This window comes from Hyperolius riggenbachi, chromosome 6 (assembly GCF_040937935.1).
Source record: "Hyperolius riggenbachi isolate aHypRig1 chromosome 6, aHypRig1.pri, whole genome shotgun sequence".
Taxonomy (NCBI): Eukaryota; Metazoa; Chordata; class Amphibia; order Anura; family Hyperoliidae; genus Hyperolius; species Hyperolius riggenbachi.
Genome location: NC_090651.1, coordinates 240,297,474 through 240,313,567, shown reverse-complemented (window position 1 = coordinate 240,313,567; position 16,094 = coordinate 240,297,474). Strand labels below are relative to the sequence as shown.

At 44.0% G+C, this 16,094-nt stretch overlaps 1 protein-coding gene across 2 annotated transcripts in view; it reads left to right on the top strand.

Moving 5' to 3' along the window:
* LOC137521401 (ATPase family AAA domain-containing protein 3-A) overlaps positions 1-16,094 on the top strand; it is a 128,084-nt gene that overhangs the window by 76,271 nt on the left and 35,719 nt on the right. For both annotated transcript variants that reach the window (XM_068240586.1, XM_068240585.1), the window contains exon 14: positions 2,393-2,560. In XM_068240586.1, the coding sequence (XP_068096687.1) occupies positions 2,393-2,560 (168 nt within the window). The remainder of the gene's footprint in view (positions 1-2,392; positions 2,561-16,094) is intronic.

Sequence of the window (16,094 nt, the reverse complement as noted above, 5' to 3'; positions counted from 1 at the left end):
TTTTGGGCGAGGGGTGACACTATCTAAAGCCTGGTACACACCATGCAATTTCCCGTCAGATAGATGGGTCGAATAGATAATTTCCGACAGGTCCTATCTGATGTCCAATCATTTTTCTGATCGATTTGCATAGAAGCAAAGGACCACAGAAGTTCTTCAGTAAAATTTTACTTAAGTAAGTTTTAAGTTGACTATCGGATGTAGTTTGTTGCTTGAAATAATCTGCCCCTCCTTACTTTACTCTTCATTTACCATTCAGGCAGTCATAATTCAATATCGCTGTAATTCAATAAGTGGAAAGTGGCTGTGGAAGTCGGCAGGAGGTTTTTGCTTTTAATATTATCGAATGAATTCTCTTTGGTTTTCATATCTGAAATAGTCCTTGTAAAATGTTACTCTTTTCTCAGGAGGTCAGAGCTATTAAAAAAAAAATCTTACTATGGAGGCTTTTTCTTTCACCTTCCTGATTTATTAGTATTAAGACTTTAATTTGTAAGGCTTAGAGAGCCTAAATTTAAAGTTTGTGTGCTTTAAAGCTGAACTCTCCATGCTTTGCTTAAGTGGCCCCACCTATTGCTGATTGTTATTAACTGTGCCGCCTCCAGAGTTTACAGCAAAGCTATATCACTTACATGCTGGACGTTTTTATAGATTCCTCCACCTGACCTTCTCTGAACCCAAACCCAGCATTAGCATAACAATAACCTGATCCCTTGCCCTTTCCATAATATCCCTAAACTAAATCTCCTGCCTGTGCTTAATACATCCTCTGATGAAACACTAATTCTGACCTTTCACCTTACCCAAACTCTGACCTTTCACCTTACCCAAATCCTAACCTTAAAGCTAATCTATAACTATTACTTTGTTTACTTTCCTGATGAGTCTCTCTGTCTTTACCCAGCACACATTCAATAACCCAGTACATTCACCTCTCTTTTCTCTAATCTTCCTAACCTCCAATAGTAGAAATACTTGCCTGTAAGTATCTCTGATAATAAATCTTGGCCCTGCACTGAACAGACCTGATGCTCACAACCACTGTTTCGACATCCCCTTAGTACAGATCTATACACAAAATATTTTTGCTACCAACTTCAGATTTTTTTACCTTGAGTTTATCTTCAGAGATGAGTACAGATATTTTACTGGATTGTTGGCGGCATATACCTGATGGATGGGTCAGTTTTCTGATTACTCCAGGTGTGTAGGAAGAGCTGTACTACTTCCTGCTCTGTACAGCTGATGACATATGGAGGAGGAGAGTCGCTGTGTTACCAAGCAGTCCATGGTTAACTGCACACACCAAAATAATATTGATTTCATTACTTTAATAACATTAAGGGCCCATTTCCACTAGCCACGCTGACATGTCCGGGTATGCAGATGAATCCCAGAAGCCGTGGCATGCACAGCTATGGGATTCGCTGCCTTTCGTGCGAAAACTGATGGCAATGTCGGCCAAATCGGTAGGACAAGCAATTCGGCCGGCGGCGCCATTGTTTCCTATGGCAGAGTTTCCCCAAGCGATTTTGCCTGTGGGGAAACTCTGTGGATTCGGCCCGGTTTCCGCGCTAGTGGAAACGGGCCCTTAAAGAAGTTAAAGAAGTTGTTTAACACTCTTAAAAAGTCATAGCAATTTACGGACTCTAGTTTTGTGATAATTTTGTGTACAGCACTTACATTCTTAGCTACTGTATATGAAACTCCTTTAGAATAAGGAAACGAGCAGCTGCTGAGACCACCTGGTACCTAGCTAATGATTGGCTGCAGGGCGGAGCTGGTTAGTCATGTAAAAACCCAATGTAGAAATATACCCCAGCACAATCACAGCAGGAGCAAGAACCTGTAGCCCTTAATTAGTTGATTTGAGCAGCTTGTGTTTTCCTTTTTATTTTAAACAACTGTATGAGCTTTCTTTTGAAATGTAGTTTGCCTTTGTGGCCCTTGGCATCCTCCAGGTAAACTGTCCAAATTTGACCTTATTTTTCTTTTCCAAGTGTAAGTCTCAGCAGACATTAAGACTGGGGCAAAAAACAAGTCATCCTTAGTGAAGCATGGTGGTCATCCAGTGACACCATAGTTTTCAGATAGTTGGCCAGATTAGTCCGATGTCTGTTGGAGGCCTGCATGTGGGGTGTCATCAGTGCTGCCATTCTTGCTGGATTAAAACACAGAACAGTGGGGAGACCATGATAATGCACCATCTGCACCCTACAGACTTCTGGGTAATGCAGTGAGCTCAGTGGACAAGCAGAGAAATGAGAATTGTAGAAAGTCCTGTACACAATGCACTGTTATTGTTTCGTAGACACAAATCTAGAAATGTATCTTGCATTTCAAACTGAGGACTGAGGTGTATCTGTAACTAGGACTGCGTTCCCTCTTGTAGGTTTATGTTGGTGTTGGCCAGTAATCAGCCAGAACAGTTTGATTGGGCCATCAATGATCGGATAGATGAGATTGTCAACTTTGACCTTCCTGGACTGGAAGAGAGAGAGCGCCTGGTCCGACTTTACTTCGACAAGTATGTCCTGAAACCAGCAAGTGAAGGCAAGCAGTAAGTATTCACCACAGTAACTGTACTGATTGCTCGCATGCAAATAATGGAGGCAGCCATATAGAGGCCAGAACCATACCACAAGGCAAACAGTTACACTATTAATATTTTCTACTGTGCAAATAAATATACTACAAAGAAATTATCAATAAGAGGCAAATACGAGTTGATGCCAGATTATGCACATTGTGTGTGCACATTTATGCTTCTGGTCCATTTTCATGCTGCATTAATTTGCATAATTCTGCATCAACTCTGGGTTATTTGCATCTCTATGGCCATCCCAAATACAGTACTGCATTTACTATTAATATTAAAAGTGGCCAGTGAGTTGTTAGTGATTTCAAAATAATGCAAATTTAATAGGAATGCTAGTCAAGTATAGGCTGCATGGAACTGGATAAATCAAAATCATCACCTAATGCATTTAATTAGTCCACCTTTCTGCATACAGTGGCATAAAATTAACACACAACTTGCAACAACTTGAGATTTTAGACTTCCGCTACTAATAATAGAAAATGGCTGCTCATATTGTCCAAGATGTTTAAGGACAGGGAAGACTCGGACACACCTCGTCAAATAGACAACACATTTATTCATGCATCAAGGGCCGTTGATACAGGCATCATCAGAGTAATGCTGCAGATCATTAGCACACAGCAGATTTTATAGGGTTACAAGTATGCAAAAATATACACTCCCTGGGGCTGGCCAGGATATTTGTCAGTGTTACAAAAACCAATCACAGTTCAATAATCAGTGCAGACATGAAGCAGTTAACATTTAATTCTTAGAACTCTCCACCCATATTATAATGAGTTTCACCACCCACTGTTCTCTTACTCAACCTTCTGTTTAAGGTCACAAGGGGAAGTGGTCCAGTCTGGACAACACATCACTTGTCTAAATCTGTCTGTGGGGCCCCTTTTCCACTAAAAGTCAAGGAAGCTAGGACATTGCAAAATAACGGTAAATCTACAATTATGACATATTCAAGAGTAACAAGTGTCCCTGAACACGTACACATCATGTGGCCTTCTTCTAACACATTTTGTTCATATATCACCAAATGGAGCTAATTTAGAACAAAATGTCCGTTATACAATAAAGACAGGTATCACAGCTTTGTCACTCCCTCCTCTAGTTCATCCCTGTGAACTACTTATATCAAAAGTTTTTCCTTGGTCCTTTGGTGGGGGGCCCCAGCTGATATCACCGGATGGCATTGTAGTATCTTCTCCCTCCCCAGAGCCGCACCCTTAGCCAAAACTCTGAGTTGGGTGGTGCACCCTGGGAGAGCATTATTGTGTCTCTCCTCAAGGTGAGTCAGAAAAGGTTCCTTGAGGTTCTCCATTGAAGCAAAGTGTCATACCAGGATGAAGAGTGCTCCTTTTTGATGTGGAGCGATGTCTTACCAAGGATTCAGCTGCTGTCACCTGTCCAGCTGGGTTTCTTTCCTCACATCCTTGGGACCTCTTGCCACTGGTTGTAGAATAACAGGTTATATGATGACACATGAGGTAGAGTTGAAATCATGAGGTAGGTGCCACACTTATGGACAAAAAGTCTCTTAGGTGTCTTCTTGGTGATAAGCCAGGACCCCTTTAAGTCTTCTGAGGTAGATCTTAAGGTAGAACTAGAGGGTGATTGATGTGGTTGTTGCCCAGGTGCACAAGGAAAACACAAGAACATGTCTGCAGGACAGAGGAAAAAGTTTTTTTTTTTTTTGTTTTTTTTTTTTTTTTTTTTAAAGTCTCAGTACCAAGCCCCAGGTGTCTGTGGCCCCTTACTCTTTTTTTTTAAATAGAGCCATATCATATTTGTTCAATAATAACACATAGGGGATTACAATGCCTAATAAATCTACCCTCTCACTTCTAACAGACTCCTCCCGCCCCTAGCTCAGCAGTCTGACCGCTGGCTTCCGGTTCAAGAAGAGTCTGTATAATTATCAGTTTCATTCATACCTATGTTAACTTGTTTTCTCCATCGCTGGAGGACCCTACGATTTCCAGTCACTCGTGTCCATTCACACTATTTAACTACAAGGGATTGGGGTAAAATTACCATGATTACACAACACTTATCCATATTTGTCATCCGGGGATACCACCACTAAAACATCCCCGAGTTTTCTTTTGTTTCTTATTTATCCTTGAGCTCAACCTCTTCATTTTACAAAACATGAATAACTGTGGGGTAAAACAATACGGTAAGGGCTATTAGTACCACTACTGGGTTGAGCATGAGATTCAGAAAGGCACTTGCTTTTGGACTATACCCGAATAAGCTTTCCCACCAGGACACACTAGAATCTTGCTCAAGGGCATGTGAGACCTGTAACAGTTTCTCACGATTATGCTCCAGGAGCACAGTTGCTTGCCTTTCTGAAGCTCCGAGAGTTTGTATGATCTCATCCTTTTTCCCAAAATCCAATAACCACCCTTTCAATTCTGCTCCACACCCTAAAGGAATCTTTTTGTAAATAGACAGGTGTATCAGGTTTGATGTCGAGTCTCTTTTCAGGTGTTATGGGTGTTCGCCCTTCTGGCTGTGCCAGATCTATCCCTAGGACTGGGCCAATGGTGCAGTACACCCCTCGGGTCAGTGTTCTACCTTGAGTACAATTCAATGTGTACACTGCATAAGAAGTGACATTCTCCATCTGATACCAGCACCAATAACCCTGTCCCAGACATTTCATCCTGCTCGGCACCTTTTTTGTTGCGTCCATCAAACATTATCCTTCCTTGTCCCAGCATTGCTGTCTCAAAATCCTATTTTGTTGTCCTTGACATAAGAGCACATTTTCCTTTTTCCACTGCCCATATGTATCTACTAATCTGGGCTTCCCTTCTTCATACAGCACTAAATTTCATGGTTAACCCAGGAGTGCAAAACCCGCACCTTCAGATAGAATAGAACCCAGATTTACCACTGCATAAGCTTGGTATTCTTTGCCAGCAACAGGCACTAAGAAGGAAATAGTGCCTGTGAGGCTCTGACACCCATGGAACTGAGTAAGCCACCATTTTTCATGTGTCTTGCAAAATCAAGGACAGATCTTTCAGCCTGTTTACGTAAATTTATAGGAAAATGGCCAGCGTGCAGCGAGGTTATCATTAGCTTTAAATCTTGTGAAAGTTCAGATTGAACCTGCGTACATGATAATGCCAACTGGACGTCTTCTGAATGTTTAAACAGACCTGCAATTAAACCCTTGAACTTCTTCTTCATTACTTCTGACAGTGATGCTGTAGCATCAATGTGGTCATATTGTAAATTCTCCAATAGATGATTTATATCAAAATGGGTCTTCACTCCCTCCCCTACATGCTGAGCCAACCCTCCACGTTTATTTTGTAGCCCCTCTAAATCCATAGTGTTCAAAAAGCTCCCAAACCGGGACCCCCAGCCCCTAGTGCTGTACCCATCAAATCCCTTTTTACTTTATTGTGGCTATATCCTGATTCCAACCACCCTTTCAGCATGTATATCTGATTTTTGACATACCCACCACACCTCCTGTCTCATGCACTCACCCTAAAGTCAGTTAGGGTTACTCTCCATGTGTACAGAACAAACTGAGTACCCACCAACACTGCCCGTGGTGCGGCTAATTGGGGAACAATTAGATCCGCCGCTTTAACAGCTGGGACCTCACATGTGTCTGAACTCACCTTATCATGGACCACAACATCCTTTTCCCATTCTACTTGAACTACAGTTACACATACTTTATCTTTTCCTTCCCATGTGTACCATCCCTTTTTATTTATCGACAGGTTGCTCATACCAGGAACTGGACCCTCCCCATCCATGAGAATCTTTCCAGTCCGTGGTATGATACACTCCCCTCAATCCCTCAGACATGGGAATCCCATACATCCATTCATTTACCTTTGGTGCATCTATCCCATTGCACAGCACATCCCACCTCCAAGGGTTTGGTCCATTGAAGGAGAGATACTGATTTGATGACCAGTACGCTGTGTCAATAATACAATGACCTTCAATGTCTGATGTACAGGCCTCTCTCATAATTCTGACCATATACTGACGTACTGTTATACCTTCTTTAGGTGTGGTGTGTTCAAATGACTTACTTTCCGCATCTGTTTGTACATGCAATACCAGGGTGCTAAAATAGGCACCAAGTCTGACTTTTTCAGTGTCTTCATACTAGGCGACTTGTTTGACTACACTTCAGTTCAGTCCAACCATAATTCTTTCTTGAGTCAAGTATGTCAGAGGGTTTACAGTTCCAATGTACTCGGAACTCCATAATCCCATCTGCTAGGTTATGACACTTATTTAACAAAGTACCTTGCACCGGTTTGGGTTGGTCATAGAATATTTTCCTATACTGTCCTGTCTCTCCAACATTATATACCATGTACATAATGTTCCAGTCGTCATACCCTCCTCTTGTCGGGTCTTCAGGATATAATTTTCCTTTGTCACTTCTTACTGGCAATGGGTCAACTGAGGTTCTATTGTTTAAATTGGATAAGTCCCTCAGATCTTCACTGTCAAGTGGCTCGAGTCGTCATCTATGTCATTTGGGTCTGTAATAAAAAAAATTTCTAGCATGGTACATGTCTACTTCAGGGTCCTCATGTCCCTCACAGTCAAGTATATTTTTGTCGTGGACATATGTCAAAAAGAAAATAATCTCAGGTCTTCCCTGCAACTTCTGTTTTGGATACTCCTGGAAAGGGGGAATCATTCTGCAATGCCACAAAGTTCATCTAGGATATGCCATTTAGTGTATCTTGGCACTAATTTCCCATGTTTATACTCTATCCTGTGAAGGTGGGATGGATCCCATCCTTTTGGTTTTTATTCCCCATATTTCATAAGATTTGGGTGGAACCCAAGGTTCCTGATGGTGATTTGGGACATGCTAACTATCAGTCCCTGTGGATTCACTTGACAAACGACATAACATACAGACTAACATAAATGCCCCTGTTGGCATAGTTGCCTTAATTATTTTCCTGTATTCTTTTGCAATGAGATGCATGGATCCAGAGAACCTTTCCCCTCCAGTTGTCACCGAATTTAGAACCTGAAATAGAGGAGACAACTTGTCCATGCAATTTGTATACATGGGTTATGTAATGATTATACACACATCTCTAATGTTTAATGCATAGTTTGTCCTTACCCTTTCTATTCCTGACATAACTGAAGCTGTATAAATATCTGTGAAAGGCTGGAGGTCCAGCCCTTCAATTCAGGTCTAGGAAGTTCATACATAGAAACTGACAAGCACCTGTTGAGGGCCCTTCCATCATGGGAGGACCCCTGCCTTTGAAAGCTAATCACATTAGTCAGCTGGAGAGTCAGATGAAGAGTCAGATAACTCAGCCTCCGTGTCCCTATCTGTCTGTGTTGATTTATAGTTAGACTGAGGTGTGTAGCTACACTGTTTGATGAAATGCCCTGGGCTTCCACATCTGTAACATACCCTCAAACCTCGCCTACGAGGTCTAGGTGGATAGACAATTTTGAGTTGGTTTGCCAAAGCGTTTGTCCAAAAATATCCCTTTTCACTGGAGTCCTGTGACACATCCCTCGGTATAAATGTCTTGCTGACTATTTCTTTCAGGTCCCTCTCCCCACACACCCTTTTGATAAGTCGAAACATGTCTCCCCATGTGGCCTTGTAGCACGTCTGTGTATCTATTATTCCCTTTGCAAATTTGGCAGGGTTAGTTCTTGGATGGGGTATGGTACTCAGGAGTCCCTTCATTTCTGCGGGAGTCCAGGGTATATGGTGTCTAACAGTACCTGTCTGGTTACCCTGATTATCTGATAGCACTTGCTCTCTAACGGGGAATAAAAGCTCAGGTGACTGAGGACCCTCTTCCCAACTAGGAGCAGCAGGAGATCGTGACAGGTTGACACTGCTCCTTGGCCTACTTGAAGTTTGCTGTATCTGTGGTTGATTAAGGAGACTTATGTCATTTTTAAAAGGGTTAGTGTCACTTACCCTGCATGGCTGGCTGTTGGTGTTTCCTCCCTTAGCTGTGTAGGAGCTGTGGGTTTGTTTAACTCATTAGTCAGTCCTGAATACAACGAGGATTGGCATACAGATGTAGAGTCATCTCTCTCCCTGTCAGGTTGTATGTGGGCCAGCCTGTCACTGCTACTGTGTGTTGTCTCTAATGAGGTCTGCGTTAGCTGTCTGTTGTCGCTGTGTGCCTGTACTTCCTCTTTCTTAGTGAGATCAACTGGTGGCTATGTGTCAGCACTGTCATCAAGAGCTTCTGCAGCAGCTCTGTGTTTCACATGCTGAGACACGGCCTTGTCAGTCTGCCTACGAGAAGACCCGGACATAAGTGCTGTCCAAGCCTGGTGTGCTCCCATATCCAGCACATCAGTGTCTTCAGTCCCCTCATCTTCTAGCTGTGGTGACCCTCCTGTGCCTGATTGTTTTACTGTCATGATGGTGACGTCTTCGGATCGGCGAATCGCCTCCATCATCCACCTACTCCATGCTTCTCGCTCGTTTGGGCGAGTCATCCTTACCCTGTGGACATCCCACAAATTTTCCCACACCTTTGGTTTAAAAGTTCCCTTTCTGGCATATTTCTGGTTAGTCCATCGCTCCCAGTCCTCCAAGTATCGGGAGACCCACGGTCCATACCTGCTACACATCTCTTCTCGCGGCGTCAAATGCTGCGGCTCACCGCGATTTGACGCTCGCTTCTGAGCAATTGTCCCCATAATATGGACTATGTGTTCCCCTTGAATTCCAAGCAATTCTCACACCAGAGATGGCCAATCTCTGGTTTCGCCTGGGAGCAACTTGAGCAACAGGTTCTCTCCCTGTTGCTACCGTGTGAACCACTAAGCACACTGGAGTCAGCCAATCCCGTCACCCCTCTGTTGATTTTCACAAGGGTCAGCAAGGTTTTACTGATGTTATTCAGCACTATTGTGCTCACTCCAGCACATAGTAGAGGGAGTCACAATAGTCACACTGTCTCACGTGGTCTGGCAACATTGTGCTCACTCCAGCACACAGTAGAGGGAGTCACAATAGTCACACTGTCTCACGTGGTCTGGCAAACAGCAAGGTTTTATGTTTGTTATTCAGCAATATTGTGCTCACTCCAGCACACAGTAGAGGGAGTCACAATAATCATACTGTCTCACGTGGTCTGGCAATATTGTGCTCACTCCAGCACATAGTAGAGGGAGTCACAATAGTCACACTGTCTCACGTGGTCTGGCAAACAGCAAGGTTTTATGTTTGTTATTCAGCAATATTGTGCTCACTCCAGCACACAGTAGAGGGAGTCACAATAATCACACTGTCTCACGTGGTCTGGCAATATTGTGCTCACTCCAGCACATAGTAGAGGGAGTCACAATAGTCACACTGTCTCACGTGGTCTGGCAAACAGCAAGGTTTTATGTTTGTTATTCAGCAATATTGTGCTCACTCCAGCACACAGTAGAGGGAGTCACAATAATCACACTGTCTCACGTGGTCTGGCAACATTGTGCTCACTCCAGCACACAGTAGAGGGAGTCACAATAGTCACACTGTCTCACGTGGTCTGGCAAACAGCAAGGTTTTATGTTTGTTATTCAGCAATATTGTGCTCACTCCAGCACACAGTAGAGGGAGTCACAATAATCACACTGTCTCACGTGGTCTGGCAACATTGTGCTCACTCCAGCACACAGTAGAGGGAGTCACAATAGTCACACTGTCTCACGTGGTCTGGCAAACAGCAAGGTTTTATGTTTGTTATTCAGCAATATTGTGCTCACTCCAGCACACAGTAGAGGGAGTCACAATAATCACACTGTCTCACGTGGTCTGGCAACATTGTGCTCACTCCAGCACACAGTAGAGGGAGTCACAATAGTCACACTGTCTCACGTGGTCTGGCAAACAGCAAGGTTTTATGTTTGTTATTCAGCAATATTGTGCTCACTCCAGCACACAGTAGAGGGAGTCACAATAATCACACTGTCTCACGTGGTCTGGCAAACAGTTATGTTTGTCCTTGCTGCCCAACAGGTCACCCGATCCTTTACTGTTGCCCAGTAGGCATTGGTCTGGTGAACATTGCCAACCCTGTGAAATCCAAACTGCAATAATTGTGCGGGTGACAAACACTTAGATCTGGCTGAGTGGACCCTTCACTGGCTTGGTCTGATAGAGGGTCCCCTCCCGATGGACTAACCTCGACACCACCATCTACAATCTCTATTGAATGGCAACTGACCGAGTCTAACTGATTGGGCTCTTCTCTGAAGTGGCACTGAGTTTGCTCTCCTGATGCCCTGATACCAAAACCGAACCTCAATGCTCTCTCTGACTCAGCTTTGAGATAATAATGGGTGATCCATGAAGGGGGAAGGCTGCATATAGTGTGTTACGTAGTTGCTTATATTACTAAGATGAGTAGGGATTACTTCATAAGGGGAGCAGTGAGGTGTGCCCGTCATCATTGGTTGGAGGGGGTACATCCCATCATTTGTATTCAGAGCATAGTTGAGGGGAGTGTATTCTGACACTCTCCCTGTCCCGTATGCAGGGGGTGATTCTTCCCTTAACTGTGCTAGGGTAGTTGGCGTCCTTACTTCAGTAGTTAGCTGAGAATATATAGTGGGATGACGCAGTTTCCCTAGCTCCCCTCTTCCCCTGTGAGCTCCTAGGCTTGCTGACTCTGGCACATCCTGTCTCTGCCTCTGATCTATGTGAAACTGTACTTCCTCTGTTTCAGTGAGGTCAATGAGAGGCTGTGTTGCAGCACTGCCTCTTGTAAGAGGTTCTGCAGCAGCTTTATTGCTCACGTCCTGTGACACAGTTCTATTAAATGACTCATGCAGCTCCCTGGACATGATTGCAGACCAAGCTTGGTATGCTCCCATCTCCATTACCTCCTTCTCCTCTATTTGCTCATCCTCTGACCCATACAATTGTTCAGTGCTTGCAGTTGTAGGTCTCATCTCACCTGTGACAGTTGCAGATTGTGTCACTGTCAATATGTTCACATCCTCTGATTTCTGGATGGACTCCTTCATCCATCTACTCCATGCCTTTCTTTCATTAGGACGATTCATTCTCATTTTGTGTGTTTCCCACAGATTTTCCCAAATTTTTGGCTTAAAGGTACCCTTTTTAGCAAATTTATGGTTCGTCCACCGCTCCCACTCCTCCAAATACCGTGAAACCCATAGTCCATATTTGTACTACAGTCACAAAAGTCTGCAATGCCCCACTTAGACCCTCCAGCCCCAGTGAGAGCTTACAAAGTTCCCACCTTGCTGCCTGATTATCCTGCAAGACACCAGTACTAGTGAGGTTTCACAAAGGCTCACCTGTCTGCTTGGGTGACCTGGGGAACAGCAAAACCCTAAGTTCGGCTGTACTGCTCACCTGGTCGCCCAGTTGTGTCTAGCAGGCAATGGTCTGGTGTGCATCACAATCCCTGTGACATCCAGTAGTGACTTTCACAATAGCCTGCGATGCCTCACTTAGACCCCTTCAGCCACAGTGGAAGCTTATAAAGCTCTCACTGTGCTGCCTGGTTAGCCTGCAAGACACCAGTACCAGCGAGGTTTCACAAAGGCTCACCTGTCTGCTTGGGCGACCCGGGGAACAGCAAAACCCCAAGTTCGGCTGTACTGCTCACCTGGTCGCCCAATTATGTCTAGCAGGCAGTGGTCCGGTGTGCATCACAATCCCTGTGAAGTCCCGAACAAAGACCATGTGTTCACCCTGAATTCCACGCAATTCTCACACCAAAGGTGGCCAATCCTCTGGTTCCCAGTGGGAGCAACTCGAGCAACACTCTCTGTGTTGCTTCTGTGTAATACACTTATTGACACAAGGGTCAGCCAATCCCGCCAATCTTCTAGTGACTTTCACAATAGCTTGCGATGCCTCACTTAGACCCCTTCAGCCACAGTGGAAGTTTATAAGGCTCTCACTGTGCTGCCTGGTTAGCCTGCAAGACACCAGTACCAGTGAGGTTTCACAAAGGCTCACCTGTCTGCTTGGGCGACCTGGGGAACAGCAAAACCCTAAGTTCGGCTATACTGCTCACCTGGTCGCCCAATTATGTCTAGCAGGCAGTGGTCCGGTGTGCATCACAATCCCTGTGAAGTCCCGACTACAGTCACAAAAGTCTGCAATGCCCCACTTAGACCCTCCAGCCCCAGTGAGAGCTTACAAAGTTCCCACCTTGCTGCCTGATTATCCCGCAAGACACCAGTACTAGTGAGGTTTCACAAAGGCTCACCTGTCTGCTTGGGCGACCTGGGGAACAGCAAAACCCTAAGTTCGGCTGTACTGCTCACCTGGTCGCCCAGTTGTGTCTAGCAGGCAATGGTCTGGTGTGCATCACAATCCCTGTGACATCCAGTAATCTATTGATCGGCAATGAATTGGATCTGGCTGAGCGGAGACTTCTCTCTCGTGGTCGGGAAGCTCCTCCCCAGGTGGACAAACCTCAAAGCCAAACCTCAAAACCTCCTCTTAAGGCAGCTTGAGTCTCATATTCATCAGCCAAATCAGGACAACACAAATTCTTCCACCAGATATAACACCACTAGACTATCAGAATGATTATACTGCTAACTGTAGCAATGAGCCAATAAATCAGTGTCTCACAATCCCTCTTAGGGCAAGTAACAGCACACTGTGAGAAATTTATATTTATTTGATCAGGATAAGACCTTTTGAGCATGCGGTCACTCTCTCACTCATCCAGGGGTGTACACAGGCCATACTGTCTCAGATATGTGAGCCATCAGAGTTATCTGAACACTTAGAACCCTCAGGTAGTGGATCCAACCTCTCCACAATTCTGAGGGATTGGACAATTAATTCCAGATCCTCAGAATTTTCTGAGTCATCTAAGTTGTCTAGTCCCTGCCCCACCCTCTCTAATAGTTGAGGGATTGGGAGGTCCTAAGGGGGCGACTAATTTTTTGATAGAAAATATAATGCTGAGCGACTATTTTAGGCTTTGGCTGGTATTCAAGACCCACTTCTGCACACTCCCAGGGTGTTGACTATAAGGGGAATTGAGTGCTGCCTGGGAGGCGTGGCACATAGGGCCTTATTACAATTGGCCTGCATCTGTCTAGAGAGGTATTGGGGATGCCGCAGGTCACTCTCCTCCTGATCAAATATTCAACTATACTGGGTACTTTTTCCAATGACGTGAGACACTCTGGGCACACTCTAAAGTGTCTGTAGAGGTTAGTACAAAAACAGCACAGTTCAGGCAAGTTTAGTTTTCTCCTTTCCACACACCAATTAAGTAGGCCCCACTGATGAGCCCCACTAGACCTTACATAGTGTGATGTAATTTAATGTGTATTCCACCTTGGTGTTTGTTGGGAAGGAGAAGACAGTTGCCTACACATATAAGAGAACACTTAGTCAAATACAGTTATCTCTGAGCTGCACACATTAGGTACCTTGCAGCCAATAAAACACCATTACACATCACCATCAGTTTAAACACATGTTCAATCTCCCTGCTACAAGTATCCCATCCAAAGTTATGTTGTCTCAGGGGAGAGCCAGCCCACAAGTTCTCTGCTTTGAAGGAAGCGAATCTCCCCTCTGTCTGTGATTTATGACCACGGTCTATAGTTTTTCAACCTGTGGTTTCCTTCTGAAAACTTTCTCCACAGTGTGTATCCTGTGTAATAGCTGCATGTTGCAGCACCACAGGGCTATGCACACAATAGTATGCTGACTCACAGAGTTTGTAATCTAGATTGGCTCTCCTCTGTCGACCCCCAATACTCAAGATACCAACATAGAATGTTCTCTTCAGAAATATGACATTACTCAGCATGAATCCACATATCATATACTATTGAAATGAATTTTCGTTACTCACACAACACTATACTCCATACAATAGCAACTAAGTCAGATTCCATGCACTAAGTTAATCACAGCAGACAGACGGCATACATAACATATGTTAGATCTCAAGCACCAAGTTAATCAGAAGAAAAAGACGGTATGCATACAGGGTACAGAGTAAGAAATAGAAGATGACATACCACATATCAGGAGACCGTTGTCATGGGAGGTCCTCACGGAAACCCTGCTGAGCGGAGTAGGGTTGCAACCAGCAGGGAGGTGCAAATATCAAGTAGGTGATCAAGTCTCACCTGGTACAGCGCTGTTTAGGGATTTGATATCTGGACCTCTCCACGGCTGTTTCTCCAAGGTTCCGCTCCTCAAGATGTCCAGGGTCCCTCCAGAGGTGTGCCACAAAGTCAATCGTTCATTGCCCGCGTTTCTCCACCAAAACTGTCCAAGATGTTTAAGGACAGGGAAGACTCGGACACACCTCGTCAAATAGACAACACATTTATTCATGCATCAAGGGCCGTTGATACAGGCATCATCAGAGTAATGCTGCAGATCATTAGCACACAGCAGATTTTATAGGGTTACAAGTATGCAAAAATATACACTCCCTGGGGCTGGCCAGGATATTTGTCAGTGTTACAAAAACCAATCACAGTTCAATAATCAGTGCAGACATGAAGCAGTTAACATTTAATTCTTAGAACTCTCCACCCATATTATAATGAGTTTCACCACCCACTGTTCTCTTACTCAACCTTCTGTTTAAGGTCACAAGGGGAAGTGGTCCAGTCTGGACAACACATCACTTGTCTAAATCTGTCTGTGGGGCCCCTTTTCCACTAAAAGTCAAGGAAGCTAGGACATTGCAAAATAACGGTAAATCTACAATTATGACATATTCAAGAGTAACAAGTGTCCCTGAACACGTACACATCATGTGGCCTTCTTCTAACACATTTTGTTCATATATCACCAAATGGAGCTAATTTAGAACAAAATGTCCGTTATACAATAAAGACAGGTATCACAGCTTTGTCACTATGAATTTACCATCTGAGAGCATAATTAGGTGAAAACACAAGTTTTATTACCTGTTATTAGTGAGTTATGCATATGCTGTTTTGACTGCAGAAAAAAAATGTCATTTAGAGTCTCAGATTCTCAGCGTTTACAAAACAGCTTAAAGAATACCTAAACCAGTTAAAAAACAAAAAAAAAGTTGATTTCTACTTACCTGGGTCTTCTCCCAGCCCCCATAGTTTTTGAGGGCCCTCGTCTTCTGGGGCCCATATGCAATACATTTTTTTTTCACCTGAGTTCTCTCCTAGGAGATAATTTTCCTCTTCTCTTTAAACAAACTTTTTTAGCATTTTACAATAGAAAAAATACCCCAAAGTTGGTGAATAAGTACTATCACATTTAATTTGAGAATTTTCTTGCTTGCTGGTGGCTTAAAAGGCATTTTATGGCAAGTTGTGAAAATATCACCTAGGAGAAAACTGCATATGGGCCTGGGTCTCATGTGCTGTGCAGCGATGACCACTCATTAAAATCTCTGACCTGGCTGGTTCGCAGCTATGGCACATGTGTTGTCATGGCCATGTTCCTCCCCTGGCCAGGAGCGTTCTGCACATGTGCAGTTACAATTTGTTGCAT